The sequence below is a fragment of the Pezoporus flaviventris genome, unplaced genomic scaffold, assembly GCF_033815535.1.
Source record: "Pezoporus flaviventris isolate CSIRO_AGI_PZ_B2104156 unplaced genomic scaffold, CSIRO_AGI_Pfla_v1 ptg000057l, whole genome shotgun sequence".
Lineage (NCBI taxonomy): Eukaryota > Metazoa > Chordata > Aves > Psittaciformes > Psittacidae > Pezoporus > Pezoporus flaviventris.
The window spans coordinates 4,222,256-4,239,669 of NW_026892605.1; the positions used below are offsets into that span (position 1 = coordinate 4,222,256).

At 41.1% G+C, this 17,414-nt stretch overlaps 1 protein-coding gene across 1 annotated transcript in view; it reads left to right on the plus strand.

Moving 5' to 3' along the window:
• The first annotated feature begins 10,603 nt into the window (after positions 1 to 10,603).
• HCN1 (hyperpolarization activated cyclic nucleotide gated potassium channel 1) overlaps positions 10,604 to 17,414 on the plus strand; it is a 188,585-nt gene continuing 181,774 nt past the window's right edge. Inside the window, exon 1 of the mRNA XM_061469430.1 lies at positions 10,604 to 11,012. Within this exon, the coding sequence (XP_061325414.1) occupies positions 10,633 to 11,012 (380 nt within the window). The 5' untranslated portion in view covers positions 10,604 to 10,632. The remainder of the gene's footprint in view (positions 11,013 to 17,414) is intronic.

Consider the following 17,414-nt stretch of genomic DNA (forward strand, 5'->3'; position numbering starts at 1 on the left):
AGCATTTCTATATATGTAGTCTCAAACCAGTATCATATTTCAAAAACAAAAGCCGCATAGATGACTCACTGTAAGTGCAAGTATCCAAGTCTCTTCATGCAGAATGGACACACATTTTAAAGGATGCACTATTTTAAAGACAACACTATATGAAATACTTCAGTATGATTAACACTAGAAGTTCTCATCTGTTGGACTGCTTCTGTACATTAAAATTCAAGTTGTGTACTTAACATCTGAATTCTAAAAGTCAGAAGATAATTTTAATGAATGTTTCTTCCCTGTGAAAGATTTTTTCCACAGTCCTATGGGCATTGCTAGAATTCCACCACTGCTATTTGTATTTTCTTTAACAGTCTCCTTCTAGAAGTGTGTGATCCATGTTTTTCCTCCTCCTGTTTCCATGTGGTAGGCAAAGATAATCCATGACTCAAAAAGCATTAGCAACTGAATAAGCCTTTGAGTGTACTGAGAAAAATGGAGAGATGGTAACAGCCACATTTCACAACAGTAGAAAAAGTGCTTGTGTAGCATTCACTAGCATAGCTGAGCATATGCTCTCTATGATTCTTTAGTCATCTGCTTGGAGTGGGCAGCAGCGCTGAGGAAAAGACAATCTGTCTCTCTGTTAATGAAAAAGTAACTCTTTAATCAGAGTTGATTAGTATAAGGGCAAACTGTTCAGTGACTCAGAGACACATGAAAAACATGCATGATCACTATAAAAAAAACATTACCTTTTCTGCTTGAGCAGCTCAGGTAATTATGGTATATGAAACAAATACAGGAAAGCTTGTAGTACTTGTATACTTGAAGACAGAATGCAGGAAATAGAAAATATTTTTAACTGAATACATCTGGAAAATTATTAAGCTATAACTTAATTATTATAACTTTAATTTTCTCTCCAGTGGAATACCACCTCATTTTAAAATAGGTCTACAGTTCAGCACAGAGATGCACAAAACAGCTTCAAAAGACATAGCAGGGGCAATGGAATACATCTAAAAGTGTTAGTGCATCACCTAAACAACTCTCATTCATTTCTCACCTGAATAGCTTGACTCACACAGTGTTCCATGCTTCTGCTTCCAGAAAGCTTCATATAAATTATCTCAACTGTGCAGACAGCTTTACTATCTCTGAAAGTTTCTGTTGGCTGCAGGGCAGGCATGTTGCTTATATAGATCTGAAATGGCAGGTGGCCCAGCAAATAAAAGTGAAGGCCCAATTCAGCAGTGTTACCATGCTTCTTCTTACCTTTTCTCTCCCCAGAGAATATGCTGTTAGCATGTTATCAGGCAATAGCGACAACATAATCATGCTGAAGACTGGACTAACATCTTCTTTTAATAAAATCATCTAAGAGTGAAATCCATTTGTATTCCTGGAAAAAAAAGGAACAAAAATTTTGTCAGCTGCACAAACCCACAGATTTTGAATTTTTTATTTTTCCTGTGCCAGCAATCTGCCTTAGGCTGAATTTTAGCAGATGGACAAAACAGCTTTTTTTTTTTTTTTTTTTAAGGAGTTAGACAAAACAAAATCTATTTCTCTTGTATCCAGCAGTGGTAATGTTTTCTTAGAATTTCCAGAATATCCATGATTCTAAGAAAAAAGAAAACCATATTGGCTAAAGTGTCATCTGGACAGAAAATAATCCCTGGTCTTTCTTCCAAATATATATTCCTTTGTTTTCCAGTTCGAGTCCAGAATCAGAAATGGAACTCACTGTTCTCCTGCTGCCAGCAAATATTTATTAAATCCATTAGCAAAATGTCTCTCCTCCCTGTCTAGTACCAACTATACAGATGACACCAAGTTGGTCAAGAGTGTTGATCTGCTGGAGGGTGGGAAAGCTCTGCAGAGGGATCTAGACAGGTTGGATCAATGGGCCAAGGCCATTTATATGAGGTTCATGAAGGCAAAGTGCTGGGTCCTGCATTTGGGCCACAACACCACCACACAACACTACAGCCTTGGGGCAGTGTCTGAAAAGCTGTTCATGGAAAAGGACCTGGGGGTACTGACTGACAGAGCTGAACATGAGCAGCTTGTGCCTAGGCAGACAAGAAGGCCAACAGCATCCTGACCTCTATCAGCAATGGTGTGGGCAGCAGGGCCAGGGCAGTGATCATCCCCCTGTACTGGGCACTGGTGCGGTCGCACCTCGAATCCTGTGTTCAGTTCTGGGCCCCTCACTACAAGAGAGACATTGAGGTGCTGGAGCAGGTGTAGAGAAGGACAATGGAGCTGGTGCAGGGTCTGGAGCACAAGTGTGATGGGGAACAGCTGAGGAACCTGGGGGTGTTTAGTCTGGAGAAAAGGAGGCTGAGGAGTGTCCTCATCACTCTATACAACTACCTGAAAGGGGGTTGTAGTAAGGTGGGTTTCATTCCCTTCTCATGGGCAGCACAAGGTAGGAGCAGAAGAAATGGCCTTAAATTGTGTCAGATTAGGTATTGTGGAAAATTACTTCACAGAAAGTGTTGTCAAGCATTGGAACAGGCTTCCCAGGGAAGTGGTTGAGTTGCCACCCCTGGAGGTATTTAAAAGGTACAGATGTGGCACTTAAGGATACGGTTTAGTGGGACTTGCCAGTTTTGCATTTACAGTTGGATTCAATGATCTTAAAGGTCTTTTCCAACCTAAATAATTCTACAGTTCTAGGTCTATGTAGGAGTTACCTCTCCGCTCTTAACTGGAGAGGTCTGATGATGGACGTAGACATGGTCCTTTATAGTTCTGTGGAGTCTTGTGTGTAAGGATCTCATAGGCATGGAATTCACACGCAATAGTTCATTAACAGAGCACTGCAAGGCTGCTGGTACTCCCTCTCTACATCTGGCCATATAGATATATGTCATTAACTGCCATAGACCAACTATTGTCAAAAAACAACTTCCAATCAGCTATACAACATCTTAGAGGTGGAACTCTATAATTACTAATTCATGTACTTTCCAAGTAGGAGAAGTCAGAGTATGCGAATCTGCTTTCAAACCTAAACAACCGGTATCTGCAATAGCAATACTTAAATACTCCTAGTATTTACGGCAATTCATATTTGTTCAGCTGTGCACGTGGTACTGTGTGCTTCTGTGTCCTGGGTTTGGCAGTAGCAGTCATTTTTCTCCTTGGCAGGTGGTGCAGTGCTGTGTTTTGACTTTCAGCCTGGGAACAGAGCTGATAACAGTGATGTTTTGGTTTGGCCAAGGACTTTGTGAGCCTCATGCTCTGCCAGGGAGGAGGGAAAGCCAGGAGGAAGCAGAGACAGGACACCTGACCTCAACTGACCAAAGAGGTATTCCATACCACAGCACGTCATGCCCAGGATGTAACTGAGAGTTACCCGGAATAGCTAAGGACGGTAGGGTTGGAGGAGGTATTGGTCGGTGCTTGGTCAGGCTGGGGGGGCAAGTTATCAGTCGGTTGGTGGTGAGGTGATGTATTTTCTTCCCTTGTTATTTCTTTTATCATCGTTATTATTGGTGGTAATTGGTGGTAGCAGTAGTGATTTGTGTTATGACTTAGTTACTAAACTGTTCTTAATTTCAACCCATGGGAGTTGCATTCTTTTTGATTCTCCTCTCCGTCCCTCTGGGAGTAGGGGGAGGGCAAGAAGGGGGAGAGTGAGTGAATGAGCCCTCTGCCTGCTTTTAAACCACGACATTCTGCCAGTTGTGATTGCTTATTCCCCTCCTTTAGTTGCAAGAGAGTTGCTGGTGTGAACTGGGGAACAGGAAGTCTGACAGCAAAAACTGGGACAATCCTTTCAGAGTTGTGTGTTCAATGTCACCATTTAGACTGCATCTCTGAAGTAGTGCTATCAACAGGGAATACTGCTGTGTGTTCTTCTAATTACAGATGCTAGTAATTGAAATGTGACTACCACCAGCCCAGCGAACAATGAGTAATACAAAGAACATCTGAAAAATGATTACATAAATATGTATCTCAAAGATACCAAGTGAGGTACAGTTCTAGATTAGTGCCGGGACCATCTCTGGACTCCTCTGGACTCCTTTATGTTGCTGACAAAACTGAAGATTTAAATTAACACTTAAGAAATTTATACTATCACACTCTTTTCCCCAAAGTACTAACTAAAAATACAAACACTTTACCACAATTTCAATCTTAAAAAATATTCCCAAAAGTTGTGAAAAGCAGTGTAGATTTAATAAGTGTTTTGAAAGTATTCAGTTTTGATTCCTCCCCTCCCCCCCCATTGCTGGATTAATAGCTGAGATTTCTTGATTTAAAATAATTTAAAGATCTACCTATAACAGAAACAACTGGAACAGGCCCTCTTTTTGTAAGCATGTAGCAACCATCAGCTTTCAAGAGTTTAGGTTATCCCTTTAAGAAAGATTGTAATAATCTTTTAAAAAGAAGTATATCTCACTTAATGAATATTATACTGAAGACAGGTATTTGTCTTGCAAGACGTTACTTCGATAACAAACTGAATACAAGACATATCTTATGCATATTGCTTGCTGCTCATTTCTACATCCATTAAAATATGGTGGTGAAACGATGGATCTTAGGTACTTAAAATAAGACAATCATCACACAAGAGCATCTTGCAGGATTAAAACTGACAACAATTAAACCTTAACTAATGAACTTAAGGTCAATAAGATGACACTTTCTAGCAATATCTAAAATCACCCTAATGGCTCTGGTACCATGAACAAAGTTAGGATGAGAAGGTCAACAAGACTGTTGACTTTTGTAAAATCAGGACTAAGGGAAGAAAATTATTTCAAAGGTAGTCTAGTATCTGTCACAATACATTCATATTGTAGCCAAGTATTTGACAGCATATACTTAACCATAGAATCATAGAATGGTTAGGGTTAGAAAGGACCTTAACATCACCCAGTTCAACCTCCCCAACCCCCGCTATAGGACTAGACCATGTCACCCAAGGCTCTATCCAACCTGGTTTATGCTGATATTCACACATCATTGAAATATACGAGTTTAAAAAAGCATTTCATTTTTTGGTCCTGGAACTTCCAGAGGGAAGAGATATCTAAATCACAAGCACTTGTTTTTTTGGAGTGATTATACAATTATGTAGGAACATGTGTGTAACAGGAGGAAAAAGCAATTGTTAATGTGAAGTTGCACTCCAGAGGAATTAAAGGTATTTGCATTTTTAGATAAATGGTCTATTTTTCTCATGTTACAGAGAAAAGATTCAGGACGCCTGAATATACTTGCTGCCCATCATAATATTTAGCACTCTGAATGCTATCGTGTGACCCTTCATAGCTTTATATACTGATTTTAGAAATGTTCACAGGATAAGGCTTTGCATTAAACAGATATCATGATTTATATATGAACTATTCAGAATTGTCCAGATCTTTGTTGTGTGAAATCATAGCTCTTTAAACCAACACAATCATAAGATAAATATTATTTTAGAGAAAGTTAAAAGTTTATATGGAGTTGAACTGCATATAAACTAAACCAAGAAGTAGTATTTTTTATCATAGCAAAAATGTGAAGTACAATATCAAAGCTATTTAGCTCATCAGCTGAAGATCTGTCAGAGAAATTGATTTCTTACAGATTTCTAAAGCACTGCAAATATCCAACAACGCAGACAATACCAAAGATAAACAAACAATTTTCCCATACACCTACAACTAAAATAAAAGAAATCAATTAAATCAGAATTTCTTTTCCACCTTTTACTTTCTTTTTGTGGTGGTGGTGTCTCCTAAAGATTGGATAAGGATCTGGCAGGTTATTGAACAGATAATAAACAAGCATTAAAATATTGTTCTTCAAAACCAGTTAAACACTCAGAGCACACAAATATCCTATCAAATTTAGAAGTGATTTGCATAAATGACATTCCAGAGCATTCATAAAAAACAGTAGGAAATTTCTGTGCTTTAATTTCGCTCTGGGATATAGGCAACAATAAAACCTTCCTGTCCCACTTTATCAGTTGCTGTTCCAGAACACCACACTCAGCTGTTGCAGTAGGACTTCCAGCATCAGGCCAGGCCAGAGATAAAACACACAAACCATGTTTCTGCAAAACATCATATCACTGCTTATGAGACCAAACAGGGAAGCAGCTGCTTTCCACACTTCGCAATAAATTTAGGTGTCAATTACCTGGTCAGGAAAATTTAGGACTTGGAACTTCTATGGGTGGAGCACACAGAATGATAGAATAGTTAGGGCTGGAAAGGACCTTAAGATTATCTAGTTCCAACCACATCTGCTCTTGTTGATCTTTAGAGAAATCACCTAGATCATATTTACACCAGTGCTCACTGTGGATATTCAAACTATACAACAGGGTAAAAAAAATCACATAAATAAATGGATGGCTACTACTTAACATTCACACTTGAAGGTGCACTTGCTTTGTGATAGTTTTCTTCAAGGGCTACTAATGATTGCAAAAGTAAGATTCTTCCTTCTTTATAAACATCATGCAATATTAATATAAAATGGCAAAAATTTGTTTCCAGTAAGTATGTATGACTGAATATTCAAAGTAATGTAAATATAGTGGGACCAAATCAAAATTATTTTATTACAAACCTCAAGTGATCAGCCACAGGAAACAGCACACATTATGAATTAAGCTCACAAGCTAGTCCTATACCTGTAGATATTACCTTCACTCCTTGCTAATCCTGCTTTAGCACTTCATTTGATGGTGATTTTCTGTTGAGAAATAATATTAAAACAATCTCACAGGGCAGGAAAGTAAAACTTGAGAGACAAGAGCTTTGTTCTGCAGTCAAGCACATCTTACTGAGTCATCTCATAGAAGCCCCAGTTTCCTCACTGAACAAACTACATATGCTTCAATATGTAGGCTGTTTTTTGAGTTTTTTTTGGTGTGTTTTTTTTTTTTTTTTTATTTCTACAGCTGAACTCTGGATATGTTTAGGTTATATCAAAAGGAAAAAATATGAGAAAATAAGAGATGTGGGACTGTGTTTTTCACAGGCATAAACAATTTATTGTTTGTCAGAAGAGGAGATTAATTTTGAGGTATACATTTGTATTACTATTATAGAGTCATATGAACCACTGGAATTAATTATAATAGTCTGAGGGAGTCCAGTAAGTAATCAAAATAATTCAATACAAACAAGTAAAAGGGCCGAAAAAAATTTTAGTAGTGATCCATTACTGTTTGTTTTTTGTTTTTTTTTCCCCTTGTTCTGCTAATGGGGATTTCTTGGAAATTTAATTTATCTACTCTTATTTTTTTTTCAGTGTCTCTCCTGACATAGTCACAAAATCAAACTTGACAGAAAACAACCTGTACCTTTAACTAAAGTGAGTCTGTGACCTTTCTACCATATGTAGCCCTAGTGCAGTCTTTAGAACAATTCACACACCTGGTGCCCCATTACTTCTCTGAGAAACCAGCATTCTCTCATCTAAACTAGCATGTTGGCTTGGGCTTCAGAAGAGGTCAATTTCCTGGCTGAAAACAACATAAGTTATTTTGAAGAAGAATCTTTTCTTCTACATAAAACTAGGTTATGAAAATTCTTTCTCATCCTTAACAATCTCAGGACTCCTATTAAAAATTGCAAAATGCTTAGATGTTAAGGAAATTTAGCCCATGCAAATACTTAAGCCAAACAGCATTTGGACATGCCTAAGTAAGCATACATTTCTTCTATGTAGAATAAAAATTATAAAAATCTAATCTTTGATCACATGAAGCACAAAGTATCAAAACAGCAATTTCACAAACACTTTCATCTGCGCAATTTATACATATGCTGTGTTTGAGAAGCATACAGATAATGTGCTACATATAACACGTTATTTTACCTCATTAATGAGTTTTCTTAAATCATATGACTTTTTGATGTAATAAACCCCTTTTAGATTGATGTAATGCCACCAACTGAAATAGAATATTTCCAGATTCTTTTAGTGGAGAAAGAGGGGGAGAAAGAGGGAGAATCTAGGAAGGAACAGTCATTCTGGTAGGCCTGTAGTGCATACTATGTAAGAACAGATGACCATGGACAAGTATGACATTAAATACAAGCTAAAGTAAAGTTTCACAAAATAAGAAATTGGATCTTGCTGTGCACAATTTTCATCATCTAGAAATGAAGAAAATCACCATTAATTCAATGTTTACCACTTTTCCCATTAAAGGGATGTACAACATCAGAATCTGCGTAGTGTAGCTCTAAATGTCTCCATTTTACTGTTCTGATTTACTCCATTACAAGCCAATTTTCTCCTGAATAAAACTCGTGTTGCTTACTTTATCATGGGAGAGACCATCCAGATCAAGGGCTGCATGCAAAACCCTCTGAAATAAGGACAGGAGAGGTAGGAAGATTGCTTGCTCTCAAAGAGGAAAGGTAAAGCTGTAAAGTATACAACTGATGTGTGAAGTGTCGTTTCCACTGACACCAATGTGGTAAACTGTGTGAGTACATAGAACAGCACAGCATTACTTGGTTTCTGTCAAATATGATGTGACCTAATTCTTTCAAAAAGCAGCAAAATAGAAATAATTTCTTAGTTTTTAATTATCATTTGATGACAGACACTGGATGAGGGAAGGAGGCGGACATCATCTGGGGATAAATCAGTAAGAGGGTTTTGTCAATCAGCAGCTGTGCTTGAGCCGTTAGCAGCTGTGCACACACTCCTCACTGCTTTAGGTGCATCTACACTTGCCATCTTTTTCCACACTAATATCATGTTAACATTAACACCTTCCACACTTACTAACATTGTCCAAACCTGGTGAGTTTAAGGGCACAAGGCATAAATATTCAGTTAGAGTGGAACTGCTGAGGAAAGGCCTCAGATCCAGCTTTGAAACACAGTTCCCCAGAGCACCTGGCTTGCGCTGTGCAAATTGTGGTGTGATTTGCGCATGTTCTGCTGTCAGAGTTTGTTTTAAGCATCTGTTATGTAAAGAATGATGTGGGTAACGTGAAGTAACAAGTATCACTGGAAATACTGATGCCAAGCTTCGGAGACTTTACTAATTCCTTCTTACTATACTTTTAACATGCAGAATGAAAAGTGTGTTGAGAACGTGTGAAAAACCTATGTCAAACCAAATGGAATACCAGAACCTATGCATATGTGAGTAATATGCATACTGTTACGCTTTTGCAGGTATGTGTAACGATACAGCTACTGTGCAGATACTGATTCCCCATCATTCTGTAATCCAAACAAACTCACCTCCTTTTAGGATAAATATCAGCATCTTTCAGTTTTCAGAGCAGAGACCAAGGCTCTCCTCCTTGCTCACAGCTTGTAAACAGCTGCTCACCAGGGGCAGAACTGCTCTCTCACATGCTACCTCACCCAACAACTCCCCAGATACTATACAGCCATTTGGATAACGTGTGCGTAGAGACCCAAGGCAACACCCATCCAATTTCGTTTGGGTGTACTTAAAGAGTAGTGGGAGCTGGAAATACCTCCTGCCTCGTTTTTGTCCAACAGCCTTCCCTCCATCTCCCGGCAGCTTTTTAACTATAACTGACATGCTTCGATGTCAGCTGCTCTGGGCTCTAGATCCCTGTTTACACACAAACAAAACCCATCACCTCGTGGCAAAGGTGGAAAGCTGGGTTCCATGGGCACACTGGCCACTTTACACCTCCCAGTACGATGACAGCACTGACCCTGCTCTCAGTCCTGCACTTAGCAAGAGAACAGCCACTCAGAGGTAGCAAGATGCTGCCGAACCGGAGCAAACCGTTTTGTGTGTGAAAACGGGTGTCACTCAAAACATGGCCTTCCCTCCTCACTCACACCCCCTCCTCCTTCTTCTCAAAGCGCAGGTTCTGACTTCGTTCTCAGCAGCACGAACCCCACATGCCTTTGCTACCTCTGGTGCATCACTCAGATCCATCTCTTGCTCTCTTTCAGTCACTCTGCTCCCTGACAGGCACCAAACAGGCTTCCAAGAGGCGGGCGAGCAGCCGGACCTCGCCGCAGCTTCTCTCCCAGCCGCTGCTTCCAGCCCTGGGCCGCCGCATGCCTTGCCCAAGGTGAAATACAAGCTCCCTCCGCTCCATGCTGGCAGACCATGGTCGGGCTTTCCTTCTCTTTCCCTCCCTATCCCCTCTCTGCCGTGGCCCCGCAGCGTCGGCCGCCCCCACTCGACAGCCGCCGCCATGTGGCGGTAGGACGCCCGGGACACCGCCCGACCGCCACAGCACCCACGGCAGAGCCCGTCTCTCCTCCTCCGGCCCCGCCTCTCGGTCCGGACGCCTCAGCCCCTCAAGGACTCCGGGGCCCTCAATGTCAGGCGGGCGGCGTGGCGCGGCTGCCGACAGGGGGCGGGTGAGGGGAAGCGGCACGCTCCCTGCGCGCAGCGCGGCCCAGAGGCGGTGGCGCTGGCCATGCTGGGCGGCGCGGCGGCGCGGGGCTGAGCCCTGCCCAGCCCAGCCCACCACAGCCCAACCCAGCTCATCACAGCCCAACCCAACCCAACCCAACCGAGCACACCACACCACACTACACCACGGCACGGCACGGCACGGCACAGCGGAGCACGGTCACTGAAGAGTAGAGGCGGCGGCTAGGCATTCCCGTGTTTTCCCGGGGTTGGGGCGCGCCTGCTCTCCCCACAGCATGGAGGCAGGGAAGCGCAGCTCATCAGCCGGTAGCCGGGACGATGGCAGCGCTAACTCCTTTCCCTCCAAGCCGGGGGCCCCGGCGGAGAAAGCCCAGAGCAGCCCCGGCGTCGGGGGCAGCGGCGTGAAGGAGCATGGCAACTCAGTCTGCTTCAAAGTGGACGGCGGCGGGGGCGAGGAGCCCGTGGTGGGCTTCGAGGATGCCGAGGGACCCCGGCGGCAGTACGGCTTTATGCAGCGGCAGTTCACCTCCATGCTGCAGCCGGGGGTCAACAAATTCTCCCTCCGCATGTTCGGCAGCCAGAAGGCGGTGGAGAAGGAGCAGGAAAGGGTTAAAACTGCGGGGTTCTGGATCATCCACCCCTACAGCGACTTCAGGTGAGAGCGGGGTGGCCCCGCTGCAGGAGGGCAGGGCGGTGCGCTCTGCGCCGCGCTCCGCGCCAGGCGCGAACTTCGGCGGGTTCCGGCCCGGGGGTGGGGGCGCCCCGCGGAGATGAGTGGCCTCCCCTCGCATCGTCCCTGCCCTCCCTCGGTCCCTTTCTCCCTGCCCGTGGCCACCCTCGCTGTTTCGTTCGGTGTCCAGAACTTTGCCTCTGTGCTCCGCGTCACCGACCCGGGCGGTGGGGAAAGGGCTGGAAGCCGGCCGGGACCCTCCTCCCTGTCCGTTCACCGCCACGGGGCTTGTCCAGGCCCGGCGCTCTCCAGCGTGCTGCACCCGTACGGGCCCTGCCGCGAGCGCCCGGCCAGCGATGCGGGGCCGTCCCGGGCTGGCCCTGCCGTGGCCTGCGGTGGGATAGCGGGCACGAAGCGACCGCACAATAACCAAAATCCCGCGGTCCTGGCTGGGCGCACGCTGGCTCCTTCCTGAGCACCCGGTGTAAACACTTGTTCACGGGGTCGCATGAAGGAAGCGTGTCTTGGGCAGAGTTGCAGCAAAACAACTTTATCCGAGCTAAGGCTGTATGGAAAACCATTTTTTTCATGGGTGGATGCATAAATGTGGTTCTGAATTAGCTTTGCTTTCACAATAAGTTGAATGTACACAAAATTGGAATATTCATTATTCACACAAAAAGCAGTGCAGATAAATTCCCAGGAGGAGATAGTTCCCTTTAAAATTACATTTTAAGTGAAAGATTATTTCATTGCATTCTCTGTGCCAGCTGGCTGTATGCCTTTGTAAATGTAACACTCTTGACGATATTTGCTGAAGAACTATCAGTGTCGTTAAGCATATTTAATCAATGGCTCGAATTGAACAGCCTGCGTCTGTGCAGAAAGTGAGTTGCACTGGATACCATGTTTAAAAAAGGAAAATCCAGAACGTTCAATCGTCACATAGATCATCTAAGAGAAAGTAGGTTAAATAGAACATACTTCCAGTGGGAACAGGAGAAAATACTTTCAAAGTCCAAGTTTCTGCAGGACAGCCGTAAGAGCGGAGGACCAGGGCAGCACTGGGTTATGACTTGAAATCATGCTTCAAATCCCTACTTTTTTTTCCTGGCTCCCTGAAGGCAATAAGCTGCACTTGTTCTTTTCCTGGAGTACCTTTCCCCCCTTGCATGCCAGCTCAGCTGCACTAGCAGGTGCATTAAGGGGGGAAAGAGCCAAGAGTCCACCCACTCCCTTTCTGCCAGCCGGAGAGGGATGTAGCAGGTCATATCTTACATACCCATGTGTGTGCATGAGAGTAACTTTATTCATGTGAGGATTCCACTAAAATGAATGAGATTATTCGTGCGAGTAAATTCCCTCGTCTTGTTGTAAGCTTGGTTTATGAGCAAGGTGCAAAACCCAATGATGTTTTGGGCAATAGGATTTTTTGCATCCTGTTGTGCAGCATGTAACTTTTCAAGCTGATATGCGAAGTAGGTATGTTAGTTCTGTTTCATTACAGAAATATTTTGTAATTCTGCTCTTAATATGGGAAGGTTTAGCAACTGTAATATGTTTACTTTTTTTTTTTTAAGTAGGAGTAAATGACACTGTATCCTTTTCAGGCCTGTTGTTCGCATATTCTTAAATTAACTATTTTTCCTGAGGGTTTAATTATGTTTTTATTTTTTTATAAGGAGGTGCTTGTTTTTGAAATAAAGATCATAGTATTTCATTAGTCTTGGGATGACGTGGCCTGATCTGGACCTTATTTTTTAGCCATTAGTAGTGTTTTGGTGAGAGGTATAAGATGGTTATGTTGTTTCTCGTGAAATAATTATAACTGTATAATGGTACTACCTTTTTTGGGTGGCAGTGTTTATAGAAATGGATGAAGAAGTTGTATTATATAGTCTATTTATTTTCCTATATGAGAATTGTGACGATGCTAATGAGTGGTTCCTAACAGTGTGTCTGTCCCAGAATAAATGCATGTGTAAGAATGGAGTTTTGATTTATTTTTGCATGTGATTTTTTAACAATGTAATGCTTGCATGTAGGCAAGCCTTAAAGCATCCAAAGAGAGAGGGGTAATCAAATTTCACTGTTTTAGTGTTGATTATCACCAAGAGAAGGAGCTAAATTTACTATCAAATTAACAAGAAAAAGGTAAAACACTGAGTATTTTACAGTTTCGAAGTGGAAAGATAAGTCTGTAAATGTAGCTATCATTAGGGTATTTGTGGCACATATGAAAATGGACATCACAGTAAATTTTGAATAGAGGCATATGTAGGAGAATATTGGGTTAACCACATAAGACATGGGAAGATTCTGGTATAGGCTCCTGTGGACTCTCATTTATTTCTGCTTTTCTAGTTTGGGATTCTCGTGTGCATTTGCTGAGATACTTTGGTTACATTTCTTGCCCTCATTCTCAGGATTTTTATAAAACTTTGTAAGTTTATCTACACCAAACAATATTTTGGTGTGTTGTTTCGGGGGGCAGGCAGTGTCCTTGTGCTCTCCTACCCCCCCCTTTTTTAGTATGAACAGCATATGAAAGCTGTGTCTGTAAACTCAGTGCTTTGTGAATCAGTTACTCACTTCCATGTGGGGCTCAGTCTCTAGTTTTATGCCTCTATGTCCTGCCTGTGTTTCAGGGAAGAATTTGCTCTTCAGCAGGCAGATACAGCCTTGGAGAATTAAATTCAATAAGTATTACATAATTTTTCCACAAGGGGACCATTTTGTTCCTGGTTGTCTTTTCCCAGTCTTCTGAGGTTAATGTCTAATTTGGAAGCTGTTATGTAAACCAAACACCTAATGCACATCAAACCCAGCACAAGGCCTCTGTTTATCTATTCGCAGCCGTGATTACTGCGTCTCTAAACTTGGACAACAATTCTGTGTAATTGCATGACTCACAAAAGTGAATTTATCGTCAGTGTTTTGGTTAGAGTTTATTGAAGTCCTGCGTGCTTTCTGTGAGATACTGAGTGCCTCCGGCCATCCCTGCTCACGTGTGGAAGAACGAGCCTGTGGGAGAGCATCACCCATCCAGCCTGTGGCCTTGCTGCTACCTCATGAGAGCAGCACAAAGCTAGTGGGAGATGGGAGCAACTGCACGTGGTTCTAATGATGTATTTCACAGCAGAGTTCTGTGGTGGACACAGGCTTTGGGTGGCTTTTATATGTAATATCCTTCTGGTATTAGTGGAAATGAACATGGCTGATTTTTGAGATGATTAATTGCTCAGTGTCCTTTTGCACGTCAGTTTTCTTTAATGCTCAGAGGGCTTGCTTGTACGTGCCTGGGCTGTTGGTCCAGCCCTGTACATCTCCATCGCTCCGTGTCTGAGGGTACACGGAGAAACTCGTGCTGTCACAGAAATCTTGGGTTTAATACCGCATCACCTAGGGCATCTGTAGTCAGCAGTCTAAAAAGAAAACAGAGTTACTACCTCCAGAGTCACACATAAGAGGCATCTTTTGACCAGAAATAGCAATGTGTGAGAGAGACTGAGTGGGAATAATAACGTGTCTAAGTAACTGTAGCCTTTGCACTTTTGATGGTTACAGCTCTCAGTTTGATGTTTCAGAAAAGCCTTTGACTGAAAATGGGGACAAAAATTTGAATTGACATCAAGATGAAATGAAGTAAGACTGTGATATGGAGTTGTCTGGCAGGGTAGCGGATAAGGAAGAGCAGTGCAGGCAGTGCTGAAGGTCTTTTTCCTGTGAAGATGCATACAAAGTATGAACTGGTTTGCAACAATAGCAACAAACTATTGACATTTTGTGTGGAGAGACTCTCCATGGGTAACTTCTCATCTATTCAAGTAGCACAAAACCTTATTTTAACAATAACAGAAGAGTAAAAGCAGGGTTAGTTCTGAAACTTGGAAGAGAAAATTTTAGAGCACAGTGAATAGTAAAGGTATGCTGGAGTTTCTTTTTTAATGTGTGGCATTCCTGTTTCAAAACCTTTCTGCATACACATTTGAGGGTTATCATGTAAGAGTATAAGGTTTATCATAGGAATCTTTGTAAATCATAGAAAGCTTTATTGATGCTGCCTTGTAAATAAATTTAATGCTAGGTTTTAATCAGGGTGAAAGACAATTATATTTGCATGCATATATCTAGATACTTACAGAAGAATATTTTTGTGTCTGTTGCTATTTAAAACGTTCTGTTATTTTCTGCAGTTTTATGCAATCCATCCATGTTGTCATGCAAACACGCAGCTTGATTTTTCAATTAAGTATGTGCCAAACTGCAAGTCATAATTGCAACATATTATTGTGCTTCATGTTTTTTATTATACTTCTCTCCACTTTGAACTTACATTAACCTTATGCAAAATTTTTCTTTTTAATTTGTACCTGTCTTTTGAACCTGCATATGACCACCAGCTGTCACCCAAACAGGATAGACTGTGTGTGTTGTATGCACAGCTCACATAGATATTTATAAAATTTGTGCGTGCATTGGTTTAAAATCTGTTCTTCTTTGGGACTGGTCTTCACTCTACGTGTTATACCTACCATTTATATTTTAAGAAGCTTAGGGTAAGCACTTTGTCCTTCTCTTTTGTCACATGTCTGTAATGTCTCTGTTGAAGCTAATGAGATTTATCGTTTTGTGAGCTGTTACGTACTTAGGTTTATACAGAGCAGTAGAGTTGGAAGATAATGCTGTGTGCAATGAAGACAAGATGTGTTTTATCATACTTACATGTAATTGATACAGATATATGTATGCAAAATTAAGTATATAAATCACATTGGTTTTATTAAATAAATCAGATACAAATTAGTATGGGTTTTAATGTATACATTATGTCACTGGTAGTGTAGGAGTATGAAATGTCTGTAATTTTGGATTCTCAGGGTAGTCAGCTACAGAATCATGGAATGTTTAGGGTCATCTTGGGGCTTGTTGCTCAGGATCTGTCATGAGGTTCTCTTACAGTATTGAGACTTCTGAATTATTTGCTAATAAACTGCTAATCAGGGATTTATAATTATACATTCCTTGCACAAACCATTTTTTTTAAATTATGTTTTTATGACTGAAGCACAGTTTTAGCTAGGGCTATCTTTCATGTATCATTTTCCGATACTATCGTAGCAAATATAATTTTTTGTTTCTATTGAAGATAAACTTTGTATGATTAAACTATTTCTATTACTTGAACATTCACTCTTTGTATATGATGAAACACAAAGAAACATTTAGTATTAAAAAGATGATTAGTAGTGCTTGGCTTTTTATTTCTTGCATTCTGGCAATTTTTTGCACTTTACTTCTATAAATGCCCCAAACGATAAAATGATAAAATTGTAGTATTAATGCATTCATAATGTCTGAAAATTCTTCCTGACATTATATTACATGTTAAGCTTTATAATAGTTCCCCAGGTAAAATGCAACTCCCACAATGGTAGCCTAAAGAGAAATATGATAAGTCCTGAAATGCATAAATGGGTTTTACAAAGAGGAAAGAAATTACATAGAGGTAATTATGTGAAACTGGAGCAACAAATACTTCAATTAGACTTTCAGGAAGCAGAATCAAAAAAAAAAAAAGCAACAAAATACTCTATTGGAAATGCTTTCGTGTGGAGTATGGGCTAGAAATGCATTAGGTTATTTTTCATCTTCAGTTTTTAATTATCTTTAATGTTGAATAATGTCTCATGTTGGCTGTCACTGATTCATTTGTTATGAAATCTAGTTCACTAATGCTTGCTACTGGCATTTCTCTTTGTACCAGCTGTAAGTATGTATGAGTGAAAATGGATAGGTAGAGGTGTATGTTGTGCTTTCAGGTTTATGAGGGCCATGTCATCTTGTCCCTTTCAAGATTTTCATCAAAAACCACAAAAGCAAGCTAACTGAGTCCCCCTGAAGTTGGTACAGCAGCCACTCATCTTCTGGACCTCTAAATGATGTGGGAAGGACTGTGCCTTTGTTCATTCTAGGAAAGCAATTCATGTTATTGATAACTCATTCTTCCATCTCCGGATAATGTAGTATACTATTACATAGTTTGAGCTCACATATGAACATTTCCCAAGTTTCATTAGTCCTGGAATAATTGTCCATTCATTTCATTTTATTCCAGACTTCCAAAATTGTTACAGACTTGGAACATAGAATAAAGTTTACAGCAGAGGAAGAGCTCAGTAAGCATAATAAATAATTCCTCTGTTCTCTGAGGTACTTTTAATTTAATTTGGCATGTTTTGAAGATTGCTAGCAGCACCTATGAAGGAATACCAAAGTACCTTTTTTTTTTTTTCACTGCAAGATGCTTTATTTTAGAATATTCACCTACTTCACAGCAAATAAAGGCAAGTATGTTCATCTTGATTTGGAGATATGATTAAAAAA